The 20,313-nt window shown below is 40.5% G+C and overlaps 1 protein-coding gene across 10 annotated transcripts in view; it reads right to left on the bottom strand.

Moving 5' to 3' along the window:
• Positions 1-12,176, bottom strand: part of ELAVL3 (ELAV like RNA binding protein 3) — a 73,209-nt gene extending 61,033 nt beyond the window's left edge. For 2 of the 10 annotated variants that reach the window (XM_040346515.1, XM_040346522.1), the window contains exon 1: positions 11,482-12,176. Coding sequence is in view for 2 of the 10 variants with exons in the window: in XM_040346517.1 (XP_040202451.1) it covers positions 11,482-11,490 (9 nt within the window). In the remaining 8 variants the exon portion in view is untranslated. The remainder of the gene's footprint in view (positions 1-11,481) is intronic. The other 8 variants (XM_040346514.1, XM_040346520.1, XM_040346517.1 and 5 more) reach the window with 7 other exon arrangements.
• Between the last annotated feature and the right edge of the window lie 8,137 nt (positions 12,177-20,313).

The following is a 20,313-nucleotide window of genomic DNA, read 5'->3' as shown; positions in this document are numbered from 1 at the left end:
TAAGTACTGCTTCGATTTTAAAAAAACTACCCAATTCCCCTTGACAAAATGAGCATCAATCTAATGTTAAAAAACTATTTTCGGGTGAACTCCCGCTTTAAGTAAAACCTTTTATATTTGATAGAAAAATAAATAATACATTCAAATATACAATGGAATTAAGATACAAGCTCTGGTTGGTGATACAAACGACAGCATAAAACATCACTCGTGGCAGAAAAATACCCCAAATAAAACATGGTTTGTCAATTGCATTTACAGCATAGTTGTCTACATGAATATCCCAATGCATTTCGACCCTTTTGTGTCTGGTCTTCTTCAGGGGGATTATATTCTAAGGAAATATATCAAAGAATACTAGTTTTAGGTATTTGACAATATATGAAGCATTCTTAAAAATTTCAGATTGTCCAAAAGTGATATCTCTATATACATACAGGTGTATTTACCATTCAGTAGAAGAAAGAGTGGGGATGCATTGCACAAACCAGATGACTTAAAACATTAACGTTCAGTGATATTAACTTTTCTGAATATTTCACAGTCACAAATGTTTAGTGTAGGTGCTAATACGGGGTTGAGGGATTTAGGTTGAGGGGGGAGTCAGCGGGATAGGATGTAGATGTAATGCATCAAGCATAGCCCAGAGGGGTAGGTGTTGATTCGAAAAAAGTTGGATCAATGGTTTTTGGGCTGCTGTAAAATAACTGTGTATGTTAGGTATTCCAAAGCCCCCTCTGGCATTAGATCTACAGCGCAAGTGGCGATTCAACTGGGGTTGTATGGAGTTCCAGACAAAGTTCAAAACCTGTGTTCATAGTATATGTAAAATGTGAGATGGAAATCAAATTTGAAATGCCCGGGTACAGCAGTTTGGGCAAAAAGGTCATCTTGATGGCGTTAGCTTGGCCAAAGCAAAATAGAGTCGTGTGGTCCTATAAGGAAAGCAAGCCTCCAAGGTGTTTAAGCAGAGGAGGGATGATGTTAGATCGGTACAGAGAGTCTTTTTTCATCGGAAATTCAGATCGTGTGTACCGGGCATAATAAAGACCGGTCACTGCTGCTCTCTCTCCTTGTACAGAGTGAATGGTCTGGTATCTGCCCCCCCCCCCTGTAGTGGGTGGACCTTCTGGGCCCCTCCCACAGCAATGCAATGTCCAGCACAGTGATGATCTCACCACTACTTTACAAAGTAATAACTGGATTTCCACAAAGTAGAATTGTATCCTTTGTGGATATTGAACAATATGTTTAATTGATGCTTCTGTGCTTGGAATTTAGCTATAAATTGCACGTAGCCAGGGTGTTTTTTTCAAGTGGGAACGCGAGGAAACGCAGTTCCGGCACCTCCAGCACTGAACAATGTAATGACAAGGGGGGCTTGGGTGTGATAAAGGGGTTTATTGATGCTGGTTGCTGGGGGATCTACTGTTGCTGGAGATGATTTATTTTGTGTGGTGGTCAATTTATACTATTGGGTGATCTTTTGTTGCTGGGAGGTCAATTGCAACTGGAAGGGATCTAGTGTTGATGAAGGGGTCTATTGTTGCTGGCTGCTGCAGTGTCTATTGGTGTTGGCTGCTGGAAGATCTATTGCTGCTGGGGGTTTATTGTTGCCGGGGGGGTTTTTGGTGCGGGGGTTCAATATTGCTGTATTCTCTAAAAGGGGCCATACTGGGAGTTGGGTAGAGGGTGGAAACAAGGGTTGGAACAAAGGGTCGGTGCTTGGAGTTGGGTAGGGGATGGAGACACGAAGTGACTCAGAAGAGGGGAGTTCCGGCACCTATTCTCTGAGAAAACAAGCCCTGCCCTTAGCCCTTGTAAGTATAATACCAGAATCAGGTAAGGCCAATTACATGATGTCTATGTTTCTTAGCAGAGACGCGGTGGCATTCAGTCTACAGATGGTCTACACACCCTGAGCTGACTCTCAGGTCCCATCTTTCTGGTTTAAGTGTCATTAAGAGCCTCTCACGGTGCTGAGCTTCATTGTCCTGCCTGCTCGTTACACAAAGAATAATGCTAATTAGCCCAAACAAAACTGTTCAGTTGATGCTGATGCTTTGGCCCCTCTTTAATTGTCAGGCCTTTCATGCTGCACTATAACGCAGCAATTTCATATCTAATTACTTCATTAAAATATCGAATGGTGATTATGCAACAGGGCACTGAGTAGCGGACTGAATGCGGTAGCGCTATTTCAGAGTTGAATGGAAGCCAGCTGGGTGGAAATACTATTCAGTAAACCGACTACAGTAATGTTTTTCGCTTGCAGTGACGTTTGATTAGCAATGCAAATTTATGAGCAAATAAAACAAAACAAAATGGATTTCTAAAGCCGAGAATTCCGCCGCAGCCTAAGATATGGCTGAATGGTGGGGTAGGGATGGCCATTATGAGATAGAAAATGCTTCATAAAATGCTTTTTGCTGCAAGTCAGGATTATTCAAGTTAAAGGTGCAAGGAGCAAAGCGATAAGTGCCAAGAGCCGTACCCATAAGAACCAGTCAGAAGTCACCTAGTCATGGTACAACAACTGCAGAAATGTGGCTACTATGGGTTACAGAAACTTGCACTTAAAACTTTGTTGACCAAGGCATTTCGAATTTGTCTTTCCTACCAAAAAATTCAAGAGATGAGATGGTGGCGTGTAACAGAACACTGTCCCTTGTCTTTCTGTCCCCCAAAAGGGTGACCAAGGGGTGGTATGCATACAGATTGATTAAAGCTTGACAAACCAAAGTTGTAATATGCCAACTGCAATGGTTTACTCCTTAAACTGGTGCCAGTGATGCTACATTTCCAACTGCAATGCAAAAATGGCAGTTGTAAGGGTTTAGGGGTCTCATTACAACTGATTCTGTTCCTCCTAACACAGGATGACATCACCCAGAAGGAGCTATGTGACATGGAGTATGGCCCTCCCACCACAGGGTGAAACCACCTATGAGAAGATATGTGACATGGAAAATGTCCATCCCACCACAGGGTGACACGGACAGAAGGACGTATGTGACATGGAGTCTGGCCCTCCCTCCACAGGGTGACATCACCCAGAAGGAGCTATGTGACATGGAGTATGGCCCGGCCACCACAGGGTGAAACCACCTACGAGAAGATATGTGACATGGAAAATGTCCATCCCACCACAGATAGCAGGAGCTATGTGACACAGAGTCTATACCTCCCTCCACAGGGTGACACCGCCCAGGAGGAGCTATGTGGACTATAGTCTGTCCCTTCTGCCACAGGGTGAAACCACCCAGGAGGAGCTGTGTGAGGTGGAGTCTGTCCCTCCCACCAGGCGGTGACACCACTCAGGAGAAGCTGTGTGACGTGGAGTCTGTCCCTTCCACCACAGGGTGACCCAGACAGGAGAAGTTATGTGACATGGAGTCTGTCGCTCCAACTACAGGGTGATGCCACCCAGGAGGAGCTATGTGGCATGGAGTCTGTACCTCTTGCCACAGGGTGACACCACCCAGGAAAAGATATGTGACATGGAAATTGTTCATCCCACCACAGGATGACACAGATACAGTAGAAGGAGCTATGTGATACAGAGTCTATCCTTCCCTCCACAGGGTGACACCGCCCAGGAGGAGCTGTGTGGAACAGAGTCTGTCCATCCTGCCACAGGGTGACGCCACCCAGGAGGAGCTGTGTGACATGGAGTCTGTCCCTCTCACCAGAGGGTGACACCACCCAGGAGAAGATTTGTGATGCAGAGTCTGTCCCTTCCACCACAGGGTGACCCAGACAGGAGAAGTTATGTGACATGGAGTCTGTCCCTCCCACCAGAGGGTGACACCACCCAGGAGGAGATTTGTGACGCAGAGTCTGTCTCTTCCACCACAGGGTGACCCAGACAGGAGCAGCTATGTGGCATGGAGTCTGTCGCTCCCACCACAGGGTGACAACACCCAGGAGGAGCTATGTGGCATGGAGTCTGTCCCTCCCACCACAGGGCGACAACACCCAGGAGGAGCTATGTGGCATGGAGTCTGTCCCTCCCACCACAGGGCGACAACACCCAGGAGGAGCTATGTGACATGGAGTCTGTTTCTCTTTTACACTAGCTTTCAGTACAGTCCAGCTCCCATGTTCTAGCAAGAAAAGACAGGAAAAAAGCTCAGCTCTTTTTGGACATTTGCCCAAACGTGTCTGATAGAACAAGGGGCCTAATTTATCACAAAATCTGAAAGAAAAACAGAAAGCAAACATGAAGTTCTCACCTTCCAACATTGGCAACTAGCTATAGGATGGTGGTGTGAAACATCTGAGGTCTTTTCATGTAGCAAAACAAGGTTCAGCCATGCCCACCGTGGACTATACCAACCAACCAACTAACCAGTGATCAGCTTAGAGAAAGGTTTCTTTTTTTATTTAGAAGGAAGAAAGATTATTTTTGATTGGGTAATATGAGCTACTGCACTCTGGGCTTCCTTGTCTGGCAGAAGAACTGTGTTGTAACTATTCAGATTAACTGTCTTTTTATTTCCTGTACAAGTTTGGAATTGAAAAGAAGACTCTCTGAATCTGCCATAACATGTCAAAATATGATCGTCAATCTCCTTTAAATTTACCAGCAATCTGTAGAATGACATCATACCCAAAGAATCCATTAGATTTATTTCCCATCAGGTAGGCCCTCACAACACTACTCAAGGTCTCCTTCACACCATTGTGATTTACATGTCCTGCAATGCAGGATCGCAGTGCTAAAATGGCATGAAAACTAGTTACCATTATAGGCCCAGATTCACAGAGAGCAGGCTAACATTACGCCGCCGTAGCGCAAATAATATACGCTACGCCAACGCAGAGAGGTAAGCATGGAATTCACAAAGCCAGTGCTCCCAAAACTGCGCTGGGTTTCGAAAGGCGTAAGCCGGCGTAGGTGGAGGTGGGCGTGACCCATGCAAATGAGGCGTGACCCCATGCAAATGATGGGCCGAGTGCCAGACAGATAGGTATAACGAACTGCGCATGCGTCGTGATGTGGACGCATCCCCGTGCGCATGCTCACAACCACGTCGGAACAACTGCCTAAGCTACGCCGGATCACTGCGTATGCCCTGAACGTAATCTACGCCCAGTCACACACGTCCAACGTAAATTACACCGCCTTGTGTTCCCTGGTGCAGACCTTTCCATGTCTGCTGCTGGGTTACACCTCCTTTATGGGGCATAACTTTATGCCGGACGTATAACTTACGCGCACTGCGTCGGGCGCACGTACGTTCGTGAATCGCCGTATTTTCCTCATTTGCATATTTGAATGGCTAATCAATGGTAGCGCCACAATGCGTCCAGCGTAAATGTGCGCCCACCCTATGCCAGCGTAGGCAAGTTACGTCGGCAGGATGAAGCCTGTTTTTAGGCGTATCTTAGTTTGTGGGTCCGGTGCACAGATACGACGGCGCACATTTGCACTTACGTGGCGTATCTTGAGATACGACGGCGTAAGTGCTTTGTGAATCCGGGCCATAGTCTGCAAAGCTCTTCACACCAGTGCATTGGATGCCTGTGCATTTTTTCTTTGAAAAAACCTGCTCGCTGCATCTTTTGTGCGTTTTGGTAAAAACGCACGCTACATTAAGGTGAATACCAATGCATTGAGATGGCTTTTTTAAGTCATATGATATGTCCATACGTACCACGTAATGAAAACACATGTAAAATGCACGCAAAGCGCACGTAAAACATGGCATGGCATACAATTTTAATGCAATACATAAAAAAGTGCCCTAAGGAAAACACGTGCATTTTTAAAAGCGATGGTGTGAACGGGTTTTAATGGGTTCACACACCTCTGACACATTCTCAGCACAGTGTCTTGGTGCCGGGATGAGTAAACTCCTGTGCATGTGCGGGAGTTCCATCATCCCATGTCAGCCAAGACTCAGAACCAAGAAGAAGCAGGAGAGAATATGTCAGTGTTGACGCGGGATCTCGCGGTCATTGGATCACTGAAGAGGAGGTATTTGCAAAGTTTTTTGGCTTTAAGAATGAATTACACCACAACATGCCTGCAAGAATGACACATGCTGTCACACAGTTTCACGTGCATTCCACTGATGCACAGATATGAACGTGGGCTAAACCCAGGACCCTGTATTCACTAAGGGGTTTATTTACTAAAGGCAAATCCACTTTGCACTACAAGTGCACTTGGAAGTGCAGTTGCTTTAGATCTGAAAAGAGTGGAAGCTCTGCTGATTTCATCATCCAATCATGTACAAGCAAAAATGCTGTTTTATATTTTCCTTGCATGTCCCCCTCAGATCTACAGCGACTGCACTTCCAAGTGCACTTCAAAGTGCACTTGCAGTGCACTTGTAGTGCAAAGTGGATTTGCCTTTAGTAAATCTCCCACAGTACACAGAACATAGAAATGCAATTATTTTAGTAAATATAAACTGTTAAATACCTTTTCTCATCAGCAGTACATAGAAGTCTTTTGACTTCTATCAGTGCCTGGTTAAAGCTTGTAGGAGGAGTTTCATCCTCCTCTGACTGTCCTATGAGACTGCAGGACCACTGACCCTCCGTCTGGACAGTGCTAATTGGCCCTGTGCTGATCACATGCACTCTCTCAAGAAGAAAAAAAAAAACTCTCTAGCAATACACACCAAACTGAGCATGTGCAGAGTGATTCCAAAGGCTCTGTTTTATCAGGAGATGGATTGGGGACAGTGGAAGAAGGAGAGGATCAGCGAAGACAGGATGAAACAGCCTTTTTACACAATGTGGAGGATTAACCCCTTAGGTTTCACAGTGAGTATAACAAGCATGTTTTACTGCATATACAGAATGATTTTACTGTTGTGAGTTTAGCAACACTTTATTGTTCCTATACATTAATGCCAGGTTCACACCTATGCAGGCTGCGGTTGATGCGTTTTACGGGTGCATTATTGATGCATTTTGTGTGATTTCTGTTGTCTTGAGTGAGAAATCAGCAAAAACACAGCAGGGACCCACTCAAAGCCGCAAACACTGCGTTTGTGATGCATTTCCGCTGCGTTTCTATTGAAGTCTATGGAACCAAAAACACAACTTGCTGCAGGAAAAAAAATCACGGACCCTTTTCCAAAAAACGCATCGGGTCAAAAACGCACAGATGTGAACATGACCCATAGGAAATCATGCTAAATTGACTGTAGTGTATTTCTTCAAAACTGAAAATGCATAGATGTGAACTAGGCCCAAGATATTGCAACCTGCATGGTGTAGTAATGCACAGCAACCAATCATGAGTAGCTAATTATTAGTCACTTATACATTAAGCTGATCTGTTATTGTCGATTTAACGCACTCCATGGGGGGTTATTTACGAAAGGCAAATCCACTTTGCACTACAAGTGCACACTTGGAAGTGCAGTCGCTGTAAATCTGAGGGGTAGATCTGAAATGAGGGGAAGCTCTGCTGATTGTATTATCCAATCATGTGCAAGCTAAAATGCTGTTTGCATGTCCCCCTTTGGGTCTACAGCACTTTGCACTTGTAGTTTGCGCTTGTAGTGCAAAGTGGATTTTCCTTTCGTAAATAACCCCCCATGTGTCATTGTTGCCCTCTGCGCTGCCCGACCAAATAAATGTAATTGATCATTCAGGTATGTTATTCAATAAGACCCCTTGGCTTCTACATATTTCGAACAAAGGTGAAAAGACATGATATACTGAAACCCCCATCAACCAATCACAATAATCCGTTTAATGCAGACAAAACAAAGGTGATTTCCAATTCGTCACTCAACCTTAATGTATGCATTCACCCATTTGGTCATATCCAACTCTTGGTGATTCTATGGGCCAGCTGTCTGGTACCATGAATGATACCCTTGAGTCTTTACCATAGAATTTTCTTGGCAATTTTTTTATGAGGTAGGTCACCGGGTCCTTTCCTCAACCTCAACCCTTCCCCCTATTTCTTGGCTTGGGACCAGATGCAGAATGTGATAGCACATGTACATAGCCATTGCCATTGTACACACACACTAGGGACAATTACCCTGCAAATATGTCTTTGGAATGTAGGGGGAAACCCATGCATGCACAAAAAGAACATGCAAGCTCCATACAGATAGTGTCCTGTGAGATTCAAACCAAGTACCCCAATGCTTCAAGGCAAGAGGGCCAATCCCTAAGCCATTGCGCTGCCTCAGCCTTTTACCATAAAAGCCTAATCTAGACGTACACACGGTTTTTGAGGTAAATGCGGAATTCTGCGTCTACTCTTGGTGCACATTGATTGCAGATCATCTTTGAAATGGAAGGTTCTAGTTCTCCTGAGGAAGCCATATATACGGCGAAACATGTAAAGATCAATCAGCCTTGCACTTATATCTGTATACCAGTGATTTATTTTGGAATGTCTATTCGGTGTATTCATTGTATATCAATTTTAATTCATTAAATGTATATTTTTCTACATTGTTGTTTTCCTTGCGCCTCAAAAGTCCCACAAACCCCTTCTTCTCCTGTTGAAATTGAAGGTGTTTATGGCACATGTTACATACTGCCTGAAGGCCGCACATTATATCAGGGGTATCTTCACCTCCTGTACAGTGTGACCACTGTGGAGATAGCTGATATTTTTTGTGGTTTGGGTGGACGTGCATCCACCATAGCCTGGTGCACTGGCAAAAGCATTCTGGCCTTGTATGTTTCTCAGTCAGGTGTTCCTCTATAACAATGAATTCAGTTTGTGAACCCTACCTCCTCTGTCATCAGCATTTTTCTATCCCCAACCAAACCCTGCATTACCTCATGATCTATTTTCGCCATAGCATCATCCCTACCCCTACTCCATCATGGTCTCCCGATATATGTGACCCCCATTCTCCATCCTCCTCACACCATATATCACAATGACAACCTCCGCCCACAAGACCGTGCATTGAAATCTCCGCTCTCCATCTTGCTGTCTCACAATGTCACCCTCACTCCTGCCTCCGTGTCTCACAAATTCCCTCCTAATCCATCTCCACCTGTCTCGTTTCTCGCCGTTCCCTCTTTTCCTCCATCGCTATGTATCTCATTACCATCTCCATCATCCATCTCTCTGTCAGCAGCGTCCCTCCTGCCACCCCCAGGCCATAATGACACTTGCCGCTGCTGCTAAAAAAAAAAACGACATCCTTTTTTATCGGGTTAAGGTATTTTTATAGGTGAGGTCCTTGTCAGAGCAATGGATGACCATCTTTATTGGATGATGGACTACCGGGTGCCCCGACATGGTCCTAGGCCTGTAGGTGTAGCTCTGTCTGCCTTCACCTAACCGATGCTAATGAAGACACCGGCCTTTTTCTTTTTTTCTTGTGAGAAATGAACTTCCAGCAGCCATTTTTGTTTATTATGTCTATTGTTAGGGGGTAGCATGTGAGCGTGGTACGTGAATCCGAGGGCTAAGTGTGAAAGTGGAGTGTCAGACAGAGGACGGATTGTGTCTGAGAGAAAGGAGTGGATACTGCAGAGAAAACAGGGAGGAGGGGGGAGGCTGAGGAGAGAATGGAGCCTTTCAGGAGATGCGTGCCACTGACAGAATATGACACAAGGTGAACTGTCAAGGGCCAGTTGTGGCTCCAACACAGGAAATTAAGAGAATTTGCTATTGGGCCGAGGATAGTCCGCAGATGCAAAGGGTAGCATAGCCTTTGGTTAGATAACCATTGGCCTAAACCGGCCTCATTGCCAATAGCAACCACATACTTGCTGCCATTGTAGACTTGAATGTGAACACGTGATGGGTTGCTATGGGTAACAGAGTCTTCTGTCTTCCTGTGTTTATAGATCCAGATAAAAGGGTGCACGGTAACCCATGGCTACCAACCATTGGCTCACACTATTGAAAGATGCTCTGTAACTTCTACCAGGTATAAAAGCCCCCCATGTGCGGCAGTGTGTAACAAAGGGCACGATGGCCGTTTACTCACTACAGCACACACCGCGAAGAGCAGACTGCTGTAAAGCACAGCAGCCAATCAGAATGCATCTTTTACCTGTGTGGCTTAAAGACATTAAGATTTGGTTGCTATGGGTTATTGTGCTTGGTCATCACTTCTTGGTCAACCAAACCTGTGCAGCACAGGGCAATATACGTCAGCCAGAGCATGACACTAGACAGTGTAGTCAAAGACAGTGTGAAATGTAGATGCCAACCAATCAGAATGTATCCATCACTGGTGGGCTAAAAGAAATGGAGATTTGGTTGCTATGGGTAACTGTACTTGGTCATCACTTCTTGGTCAACCAAACCTGTGCAGCACAGGGCAATATATGTTAGCCAGAGCATGACACCGGAAAGTGTAGTCAAAGACAGTGTGAAACGTAGATGCCAACCAATCAGAATGCATCTATCACTGGTGGGCTAAAAGAAATGGAGATTTGGTTTCTATGGGTTACTGTGCTCGGTCATCACTTCTTGGTCAACCGAACCTGTGCAGCGCAGGGCATGACACTGGACAGCATTATCGCAGATGGCGTGACACATGCGACAATGTATGTGGGAGACTGTGGGGTGGATTTACTCAAATCGGAGTGTGCAAAATCTGGTGCAGCTGTGCATGGTAGCCAATCAGCTTCTAACTTCAGCTTGTTCAATTAAGCTTTGACAATAAAACCTGCAAGCTGATTGGTTTCTTTGCAGCGCTGCACCAGATTTTGCACTTTTCAGCTTCAGTACTCACAAGCCCTTTAAGTCAGGTAGTATGCAGGGTGCCCAGTGTTGCAGAGGACGCTATGTATAATGAAATACATTTTCACAGCTTTCTTGGAAGAATCCTTGGTGAAAGTTGGGTGAAAACCTTTATAAATAGACCCCTATGTGTATATTATATATTATGGTATGGGGATACCACCTAAAATTAAACCACAACATCAACAGTAACAAAGGATGTGCCTCATATTAAGTCAACATTTAATTTTGCTTAGTACTCAATACATTGACTATACACATCATATGTCTATCAAGCAGCCATGCCTACACGCACACGCGTGCTCACACGCCCAATCACTGCCATGTCTCTTCTATTGTTCTCAAGAACCTTCTCTCCACCCTCCCCACCCCCACCCCCCCCCCAACACTAACACCACCATCACCATGTTCCTGTAGGTACCAGCTGCAAATGGGCTTGGTGTATGTTGTGTTGGTCTTCACATCTATCAATCTATTTATTTTTCTGTTTCCGATATGTGGTATGACTCTACCGTTCCAAGGACACAGGGCAACCTCCCATTGGAAATGTCTTTTTTTTTTCTTCTGCATTGTAAGACGTAGTCAAGTCCCATATGGGTGTCCCCTGAGAATTGTTCCTCCATCCTTCCACCCTTTTTCTATCCACCTTCCCTGCAGAATACAACCCATCATCTTCATCCTTAACCCCTTCCTGCCATCACACTCGAGGAGACCTCAAACCACCCACCCATCCCCCCCCTTCTCCCCGTTGGGGAACAGCATAAAATGGCGGTACTTACAGTCACCATGCTGAGGGAACGTAGGTTGGATGCTGTGGATTTTCGGTTGCGCCTCTCTTGCCTTCGGGATCCCTTCCTCAGCGTCCTGGCGTCCGAGGTGCGCCTGCCCACCCCGCCGCTCCCTTGCCCCTTCCCGGCGGCCGTCACGGGATCGAGACAGGGAACGTTCGTAAAAAAGAAAAAAAAAAAAAGGTGATAATAATCAAATGGTACCAAAAAGATTCCTCAGCTTGACAAAAAAATAAAAAATATAAAAATTGATATATTATATGGAAACTGAGAAAAGAATCCAAAGGTGGCTCAAAAATAGGTAGAAAAAAAAGGTTCCCAAAAATCGGTATGGGGAAGGGATGGATAAGCAGTTTAGGGGGGTGGGGGGCCTTTGTCTGGAAAGAAGAGGAGGGGGGGTTGCTAGAATTTGGAGAAAGGGAGTGAGAGAAAAGGGAGGAGGGTAGGGTCCGATGTGATGCTCTGTGTCTTTTCCCAAAGTGTTGACACCTATTCTCCCTTCATGTGAACAGTCGGGTCCCCCTCTCCGCACTTATATATGGAAGTGAGGATGGTGCAGCTCTTTCGGCTATTGGCTGCGAAGAGGAGAAGGGGGAGAGAGGAGGGGGGAGGAGATGCCTCCGTCCTTCCTCTTTTCTTCTGATTTTTTTTTTCTTTTCTTTGCCCGAGGGCCCCCTGAGAAGAGGGACACGGAGGAGGAGACTGTCACACCTGCCGATCAGCTCTCTTTCTATATGTGCTACCATTCTATCCGATTTAGAATTCAATCTCAGTCCCCCCCCCCCCACCCCCCATCTCCGGTCTCTGGTCCTCAATGCAGCCTTGTCAGTCACCTCCTCCTCCTCCTCCTCCTCCATCACTTATTCCTCCTCTGCATCCTTCACATCTCCCTGCCCATCCTCCATCCCTCTGCCTTGTCCTCTCCCGTCTCCCTCCGGTACCCCTGTCTTGTCTTTGTAGTGTCAGCTCTGAGCAGCCTGGCATGTACTGTGTATGCGACATCTTCCTGAGTGTAGCCTAGGAATTCAACCCAAGGTTCATGACGTGTACAAGTACCGTCTCCTATGTACTATCCAAAGACCGCAATCTATTACCTACATACACATAAGTCATCTTCTACAGGATGACATCACTGATCTACAAATATATGTTAGATTGTACAAGGATGACATCACTATTCTACAATAAATGTTAGACTGTACAAGGATGACATCACTATTCTACAATAAATGTTAGATTGTACGAGGATGACATCACTATTCTACAATAAATGTTAGACTGTACAAGGATGACATCACTATTCTACAATAAATGTTAGACTGTACAAGGATGACATCACTATTCTACAATAAATGTTAGATTGTACGAGGATGACATCACTATTCTACAATAAATGTTAGATTGTACGAGGATGACATCACTATTCTACAATAAATGTTAGACTGTACAAGGATGACATCACTATTCTACAATAAATGTTAGATTGTACAAGGATGACATCACTATTCTACAATATATGTTAGACTGTACAAGGATGACATCACTATTCTACAATAAATGTTAGATTGTACAAGGATGACATCACTATTCTACAATAAATGTTAGATTGTACAAGGATGACATCACTATTCTACAATAAATGTTAGACTTTACGAGGATGACATCACTATTCTACAATAAATGTTAGATTGTACAAGGATGACATCACTATTCTACAATAAATGTTAGATTGTACAAGGATGACATCACTATTCTACAATAAATGTTAGATTGTACAAGGATGACATCACTATTCTACAATAAATGTTAGATTGTACAAGGATGACATCACTATTCTACAATAAATGTTAGACTGTACGAGGATGACATCACTATTCTACAATAAATGTTAGACTGTACAAGGATGACATCACTATTCTACAATAAATGTTAGACTGTACAAGGATGACATCACTATTCTACAATAAATGTTAGATTGTACAAGAATGACATCACTATTCTACAATAAATGTTAGACTGTACAAGGATGACATCACTATTCTACAATATATGTTAGACTGTACAAGGATGACATCACTATTCTACAATATATGTTAGACTGTACAAGGATGACATCACTATTATACAATAAATGTTAGACTGTACAAGGATGACATCACTATTCTACAATAAATGTTAGATTGTACGAGGATGACATCACTATTCTACAATAAATGTTAGACTGTACAAGGATGACATCACTATTCTACAATATATGTTAGACTGTACAAGGATGACATCACTATTCTACAATAAATGTTAGATTGTACAAGGATGACATCACTATTCTACAATAAATGTTAGATTGTACAAGGATGACATCACTATTCTACAATAAATGTTAGACTGTACAAGGATGACATCACTATTCTACAATAAATGTTAGATTGTACAAGGATGACATCATTATTCTACAATAAATGTTAGATTGTACAAGGATGACATCACTATTCTACAATAAATGTTAGATTGTACAAGGATGACATCACTATTCTACAATAAATGTTAGATTGTACAAGGATGACATCACTATTCTACAATAAATGTTAGACTGTACAAGGATGACATCATTATTCTACAATAAATGTTAGACTGTACAAGGATGACATCACTATTCTACAATAAATGTTAGACTGTACGAGGATGACATCACTATTCTACAATAAATGTTAGACTGTACAAGGATGACATCATTATTCTACAATAAATGTTAGACTGTACAAGGATGACATCACTATTCTACAATAAATGTTAGACTGTACGAGGATGACATCACTATTCTACAATAAATGTTAGACTGTACAAGGATGACATCACTATTCTACAATATATGTTAGACTGTACAAGGATGACATCACTATTCTACAATAAATGTTAGATTGTACAAGGATGACATCACTATTCTCCAATAAATGTTAGATTGTACAAGGATGACATCACTATTCTACAATATATGTTAGACTGTACAAGGATGACATCACTATTATACATTAAATGTTAGACTGTACAAGGATGACATCACTATTCTACAATAAATGTTAGACTGTACAAGGATGACATCACTGTTCTACAATAAATGTTAGACTGTACAAGGATGACATCACTATTCTACAATAAATGTTAGATTGTACGAGGATGACATCACTATTCTACAATAAATGTTAGACTGTACAAGGATGACATCACTATTCTACAATAAATGTTAGACTGTACAAGGATGACATCACTATTCTACAATAAATGTTAGATTGTACGAGGATGACATCACTATTCTACAATAAATGTTAGACTGTACAAGGGTGACATCACTATTCTACAATAAATGTTAGATTGTACAAGGATGACATCACTATTCTCCAAGATTGCACAAGGATGACATCACTATTCTCCAATAAATGTTAGATTGTACAAGGATGACATCACTATTCTCCAATATTGTACAAGGATGACATCACTATTCTCCAAGATTGCACAAGGATGACATCACTATTCTCCAATAAATGTTAGATTGTACAAGGATGACATCACTATTCTCCAATATTGCACAAGGATGACATCACTATTCTACAATAAATGTTAGACTGTACAAGGATGACATCACTATTCTACAATAAATGTTAGATTGTACAAGGATGACATCACTATTCTCCAAGATTGCACAAGGATGACATCACTATTCTCCAATAAATGTTAGATTGTACAAGGATGACATCACTATTCTACAATAAATGTTAGATTGTACGAGGATGACATCACTATTCTACAATAAATGTTAGACTGTACAAGGATGACATCACTATTCTACAATAAATGTTAGATTGTACAAGGATGACATCACTATTCTACAATAAATGTTAGATTGTACAAGGATGACATCACTATTCTACAATAAATGTTAGACTGTACAAGGATGACATCACTATTCTACAATAAATGTTAGATTGTACAAGGATGACATCATTATTCTACAATAAATGTTAGATTGTACAAGGATGACATCACTATTCTACAATAAATGTTAGATTGTACAAGGATGACATCACTATTCTACAATAAATGTTAGATTGTACAAGGATGACATCACTATTCTACAATAAATGTTAGACTGTACAAGGATGACATCATTATTCTACAATAAATGTTAGACTGTACAAGGATGACATCACTATTCTACAATAAATGTTAGACTGTACGAGGATGACATCACTATTCTACAATAAATGTTAGACTGTACAAGGATGACATCACTATTCTACAATATATGTTAGACTGTACAAGGATGACATCACTATTCTACAATAAATGTTAGATTGTACAAGGATGACATCACTATTCTCCAATAAATGTTAGATTGTACAAGGATGACATCACTATTCTACAATATATGTTAGACTGTACAAGGATGACATCACTATTATACAATAAATGTTAGACTGTACAAGGATGACATCACTATTCTACAATAAATGTTAGACTGTACAAGGATGACATCACTGATCTACAAATATATGTTAAATTGTACAAGGATGACATCACTATTCTACAATAAATGTTAGATTGTACGAGGATGACATCACTATTCTACAATAAATGTTAGATTGTACAAGGATGACATCACTATTCTACAATAAATGTTAGATTGTACGAGGATGACATCACTATTCTACAATAAATGTTAGATTGTACAAGGATGACATCACTATTATACAATAAATGTTAGACTGTACAAGGATGACATCACTATTCTACAATAAATGTTAGATTGTACGAGGATGACATCACTATTCTACAATAAATGTTAGACTGTACAAGGATGACATCACTATTCTACAATAAATGTTAGACTGTACAAGGATGACATCACTATTCTACAATAAATGTTAGATTGTACGAGGATGACATCACTATTCTACAATAAATGTTAGACTGTACAAGGGTGACATCACTATTCTACAATAAATGTTAGATTGTACAAGGATGACATCACTATTCTCCAAGATTGCACAAGGATGACATCACTATTCTCCAATAAATGTTAGATTGTACAAGGATGACATCACTATTCTCCAATATTGTACAAGGATGACATCACTATTCTCCAAGATTGCACAAGGATGACATCACTATTCTCCAATAAATGTTAGATTGTACAAGGATGACATCACTATTCTCCAATATTGCACAAGGATGACATCACTATTCTACAATAAATGTTAGACTGTACAAGGATGACATCACTATTCTACAATAAATGTTAGATTGTACAAGGATGACATCACTATTCTCCAAGATTGCACAAGGATGACATCACTATTCTCCAATAAATGTTAGATTGTACAAGGATGACATCACTATTCTCCAATATTGTACAAGGATGACATCACTATTCTCCAAGATTGTACAAGGATGACATCACTAATCTTCAATAAATGTTAGATTGTACAAGGATGACATCACTATTCGCCAAGATTGTACAAGGATGACATCACTAATCTCCAATAAATGTTAGATTGTACAAGGATGACATCACTATTCTCCAAGATTGTACAAAGATGACATCACTAATCTCCAATAAATGTTAGATTGTACAAGAATGACATTACTATTCTCCAAGATTGTACAAAGATGACATCACTATTCTACAATAAATGTTAGATTGTACAAGGATGACATCACTATTCTCCAAGATTGCACAAGGATGACATCACTATTCTCCAATAAATGTTAGATTGTACAAGGATGACATCACTATTCTACAATAAATGTTAGATTGTACAAGGATGACATCACTATTCTACAATAAATGTTAGATTGTACAAGGATGACATCACTATTCTACAATAAATGTTAGACTGTACAAGGATGACATCACTATTCTACAAAACATGTTAGACTGTACAAGGATGACATCACTATTCTACAATAAATGTTAGATTGTACAAGGATGACATCACTATTCTACAATAAATGTTAGATTGTACAAAGATGACATCACTATTCTACAATAAATGTTAGACTGTACAAGGATGACATCACTATTCTACAATAAATGTTAGACTGTACAAGGATGACATCACTATTCTCCAAGATTGCACAAGGATGACATCACTATTCTCCAATAAATGTTAGATTGTACAAGGATGACATCACTATTCTACAATAAATGTTAGATTGTACAAGGATGACATCACTATTCTACAATAAATGTTAGATTGTATAAGGATGACATCACTATTCTACAATAAATGTTAGATTGTACAAGGATGACATCACTATTCTACAATAAATGTTAACTGTACAAGGATGACATCACTATTCTACAATAAATGTTAGACTGTACAAGGATGACATCACTATTCTACAATAAATGTTAGATTGTACAAGGATGACATCACTATTCTACAATAAATGTTAGATTGTACAAGGATGACATCACTATTCTACAATAAATGTTAGATTGTACAAGGATGACATCACTATTCTACAATAAATGTTAGACTGTACAAGGGTGACATCACTGTTCTACAATAAATGTTAGACTGTACAAGGATGTCATCACTATTCTACAATATATGTTAGACTGTACAAGGATGACATCACTATTCTACAATAAATGTTAGATTGTACAAGGATGACATCACTATTCTACAATAAATGTTAGATTGTACAGGGATGACATCACTATTCTACAATAAATGTTAGACTGTACAAGGGTGACATCACTATTCTACAATAAATGTTAGACTGTACAAGGATGACATCACTATTCTACAATAAATGTTAGACTGTACAAGGATGACATCACTATTCTACAATAAATGTTAGATTGTACAAGGGTGACATCACTATTCTACAATAAATGTTAGACTGTACAAGGATGACATCACTATTCTACAATAAATGTTAGACTGTACAAGGGTGACATCACTGTTCTACAATAAATGTTAGACTGTACAAGGATGACATCACTATTCTACAATAAATGTTAGATTGTATAAGGATGACATCACTATTCTACAATAAATGTTAGATTGTACGAGGATGACATCACTATTATCCAATAATTTTTAGATTGTAATACATTTTAGATTGTACAAGGATGACATCACTATTCTACAATAAATGTTAGATTGTACAAGGATGACATCACTATTCTCCAAGATTGCACAAGGATGACATCACTATTCTCCAATAAATGTTAGATTGTACAAGGATGACATCACTATTCTACAATAAATGTTAGATTGTACAAGGATGACATCACTATTCTCCAAGATTGTACACGGATGACATCACTACTCTACAAATACATGTTAGGTTGTACAAGCATGACTGACAACACTGTTCTCAAATACATATTAGATTGTACAAGGATGACATCACTCATCACCAATATATGTTAGATTGTACAAGGATGACATCACTGTTCTCCAATATATGTCAGATTGTATAAGGATACAAAAACATATTTGGGGGGCACACCAACTAACTTGGGGTACTTTGTTGCAGTAAGTGGGCTTTGCACTATATGACCTGTATTTTTTTAATATGTTCAGGTTTTTTTTAACAAGGATGACAAGGATGACATCACAAGTTTTTAACTTGCAGGATAAATGTCAGATTGTACAAGGATGACATCACCTTCTCCAATACATACTAGATTGTACAAGGATGACATCACTGCTTTACAAACTTTACTTTTTTCAAGAGTGACATAACCACTTCCTAGATATATTTTAAAGGAATGACATCACCACTCCCCAAATATACATTATATTCTTCAAAAGCGACATTATCACTCAAAATGCACACAATATTTTACAGGATTGACATAATTGGTCTCCCAGTAGTTTACTGATGTGACAACACTTCTCTTCAAATACATGTTATATAATAGAGTAAAAATAGCTAGTCTCTAACATATGTTACAGGGGTGATGTCACTACCCTCTATGTATAGTATACTGTAAGGAGGACATCACTACTTCCCAAACTTATGTTATATATTTACACAAGTGACATCGCTACTCTCCAAATATTTTATAAATGTACATGAGTGACATTACTACTCTCCAAATATTTTATAAATGTACATGAGTGACATTACTACTCTCCAAATATGTTATAAATGTACATGAGTGACATCACTACTCTCCAAATATGTTATAAATGTATATGAGTGACATCCCTACTCTCCAAATATTTTATAAATGTACATGAGTGACATCACTACTCTCCAAATATGTTATAAATGTATATGAGTGACATTACTACTCTCCAAATATGTTATAAATGTACATGAGTGACATTACTACTCTCCAAATATGTTATAAATGTACATGAGTGACATCACTACTCTCCAAATATTTTATAAATGTATATGAGTGACATCACTACTCTCCAAATATTTTATAAATGTACATGAGTAACATCACTACTCTCCAAATATGTTATAAATGTATATGAGTGACATCACTACTCTCCAAATATTTTATAAATGTACATGAGTGACATCGCTACTCTACAAATATGTTATAAATGTACATGAGTACATAATGAAGGTGTGCACTGTTGTGCCCACTACTTCACAGCCACTTTCACCTCATCTGTGTTGTCCAATCATTACGCCACTTCCTTCGTGCCCCCACTGTCTTCTGGGAGACACACAGGTCCCAGAAGACAGCAGGGACCAGTGAAATCATGCTGCGCGAATCGCGAAAAGTGCAGTAGGGAACCAGGAAGTGAAGCCGCAAGGCTTCACTTTCTGATTCCCTTACCAAAGATG

This window comes from Rana temporaria, chromosome 3 (assembly GCF_905171775.1).
Source record: "Rana temporaria chromosome 3, aRanTem1.1, whole genome shotgun sequence".
Lineage (NCBI taxonomy): Eukaryota > Metazoa > Chordata > Amphibia > Anura > Ranidae > Rana > Rana temporaria.
This window is presented reverse-complemented; position numbering and strand designations above follow the sequence as displayed.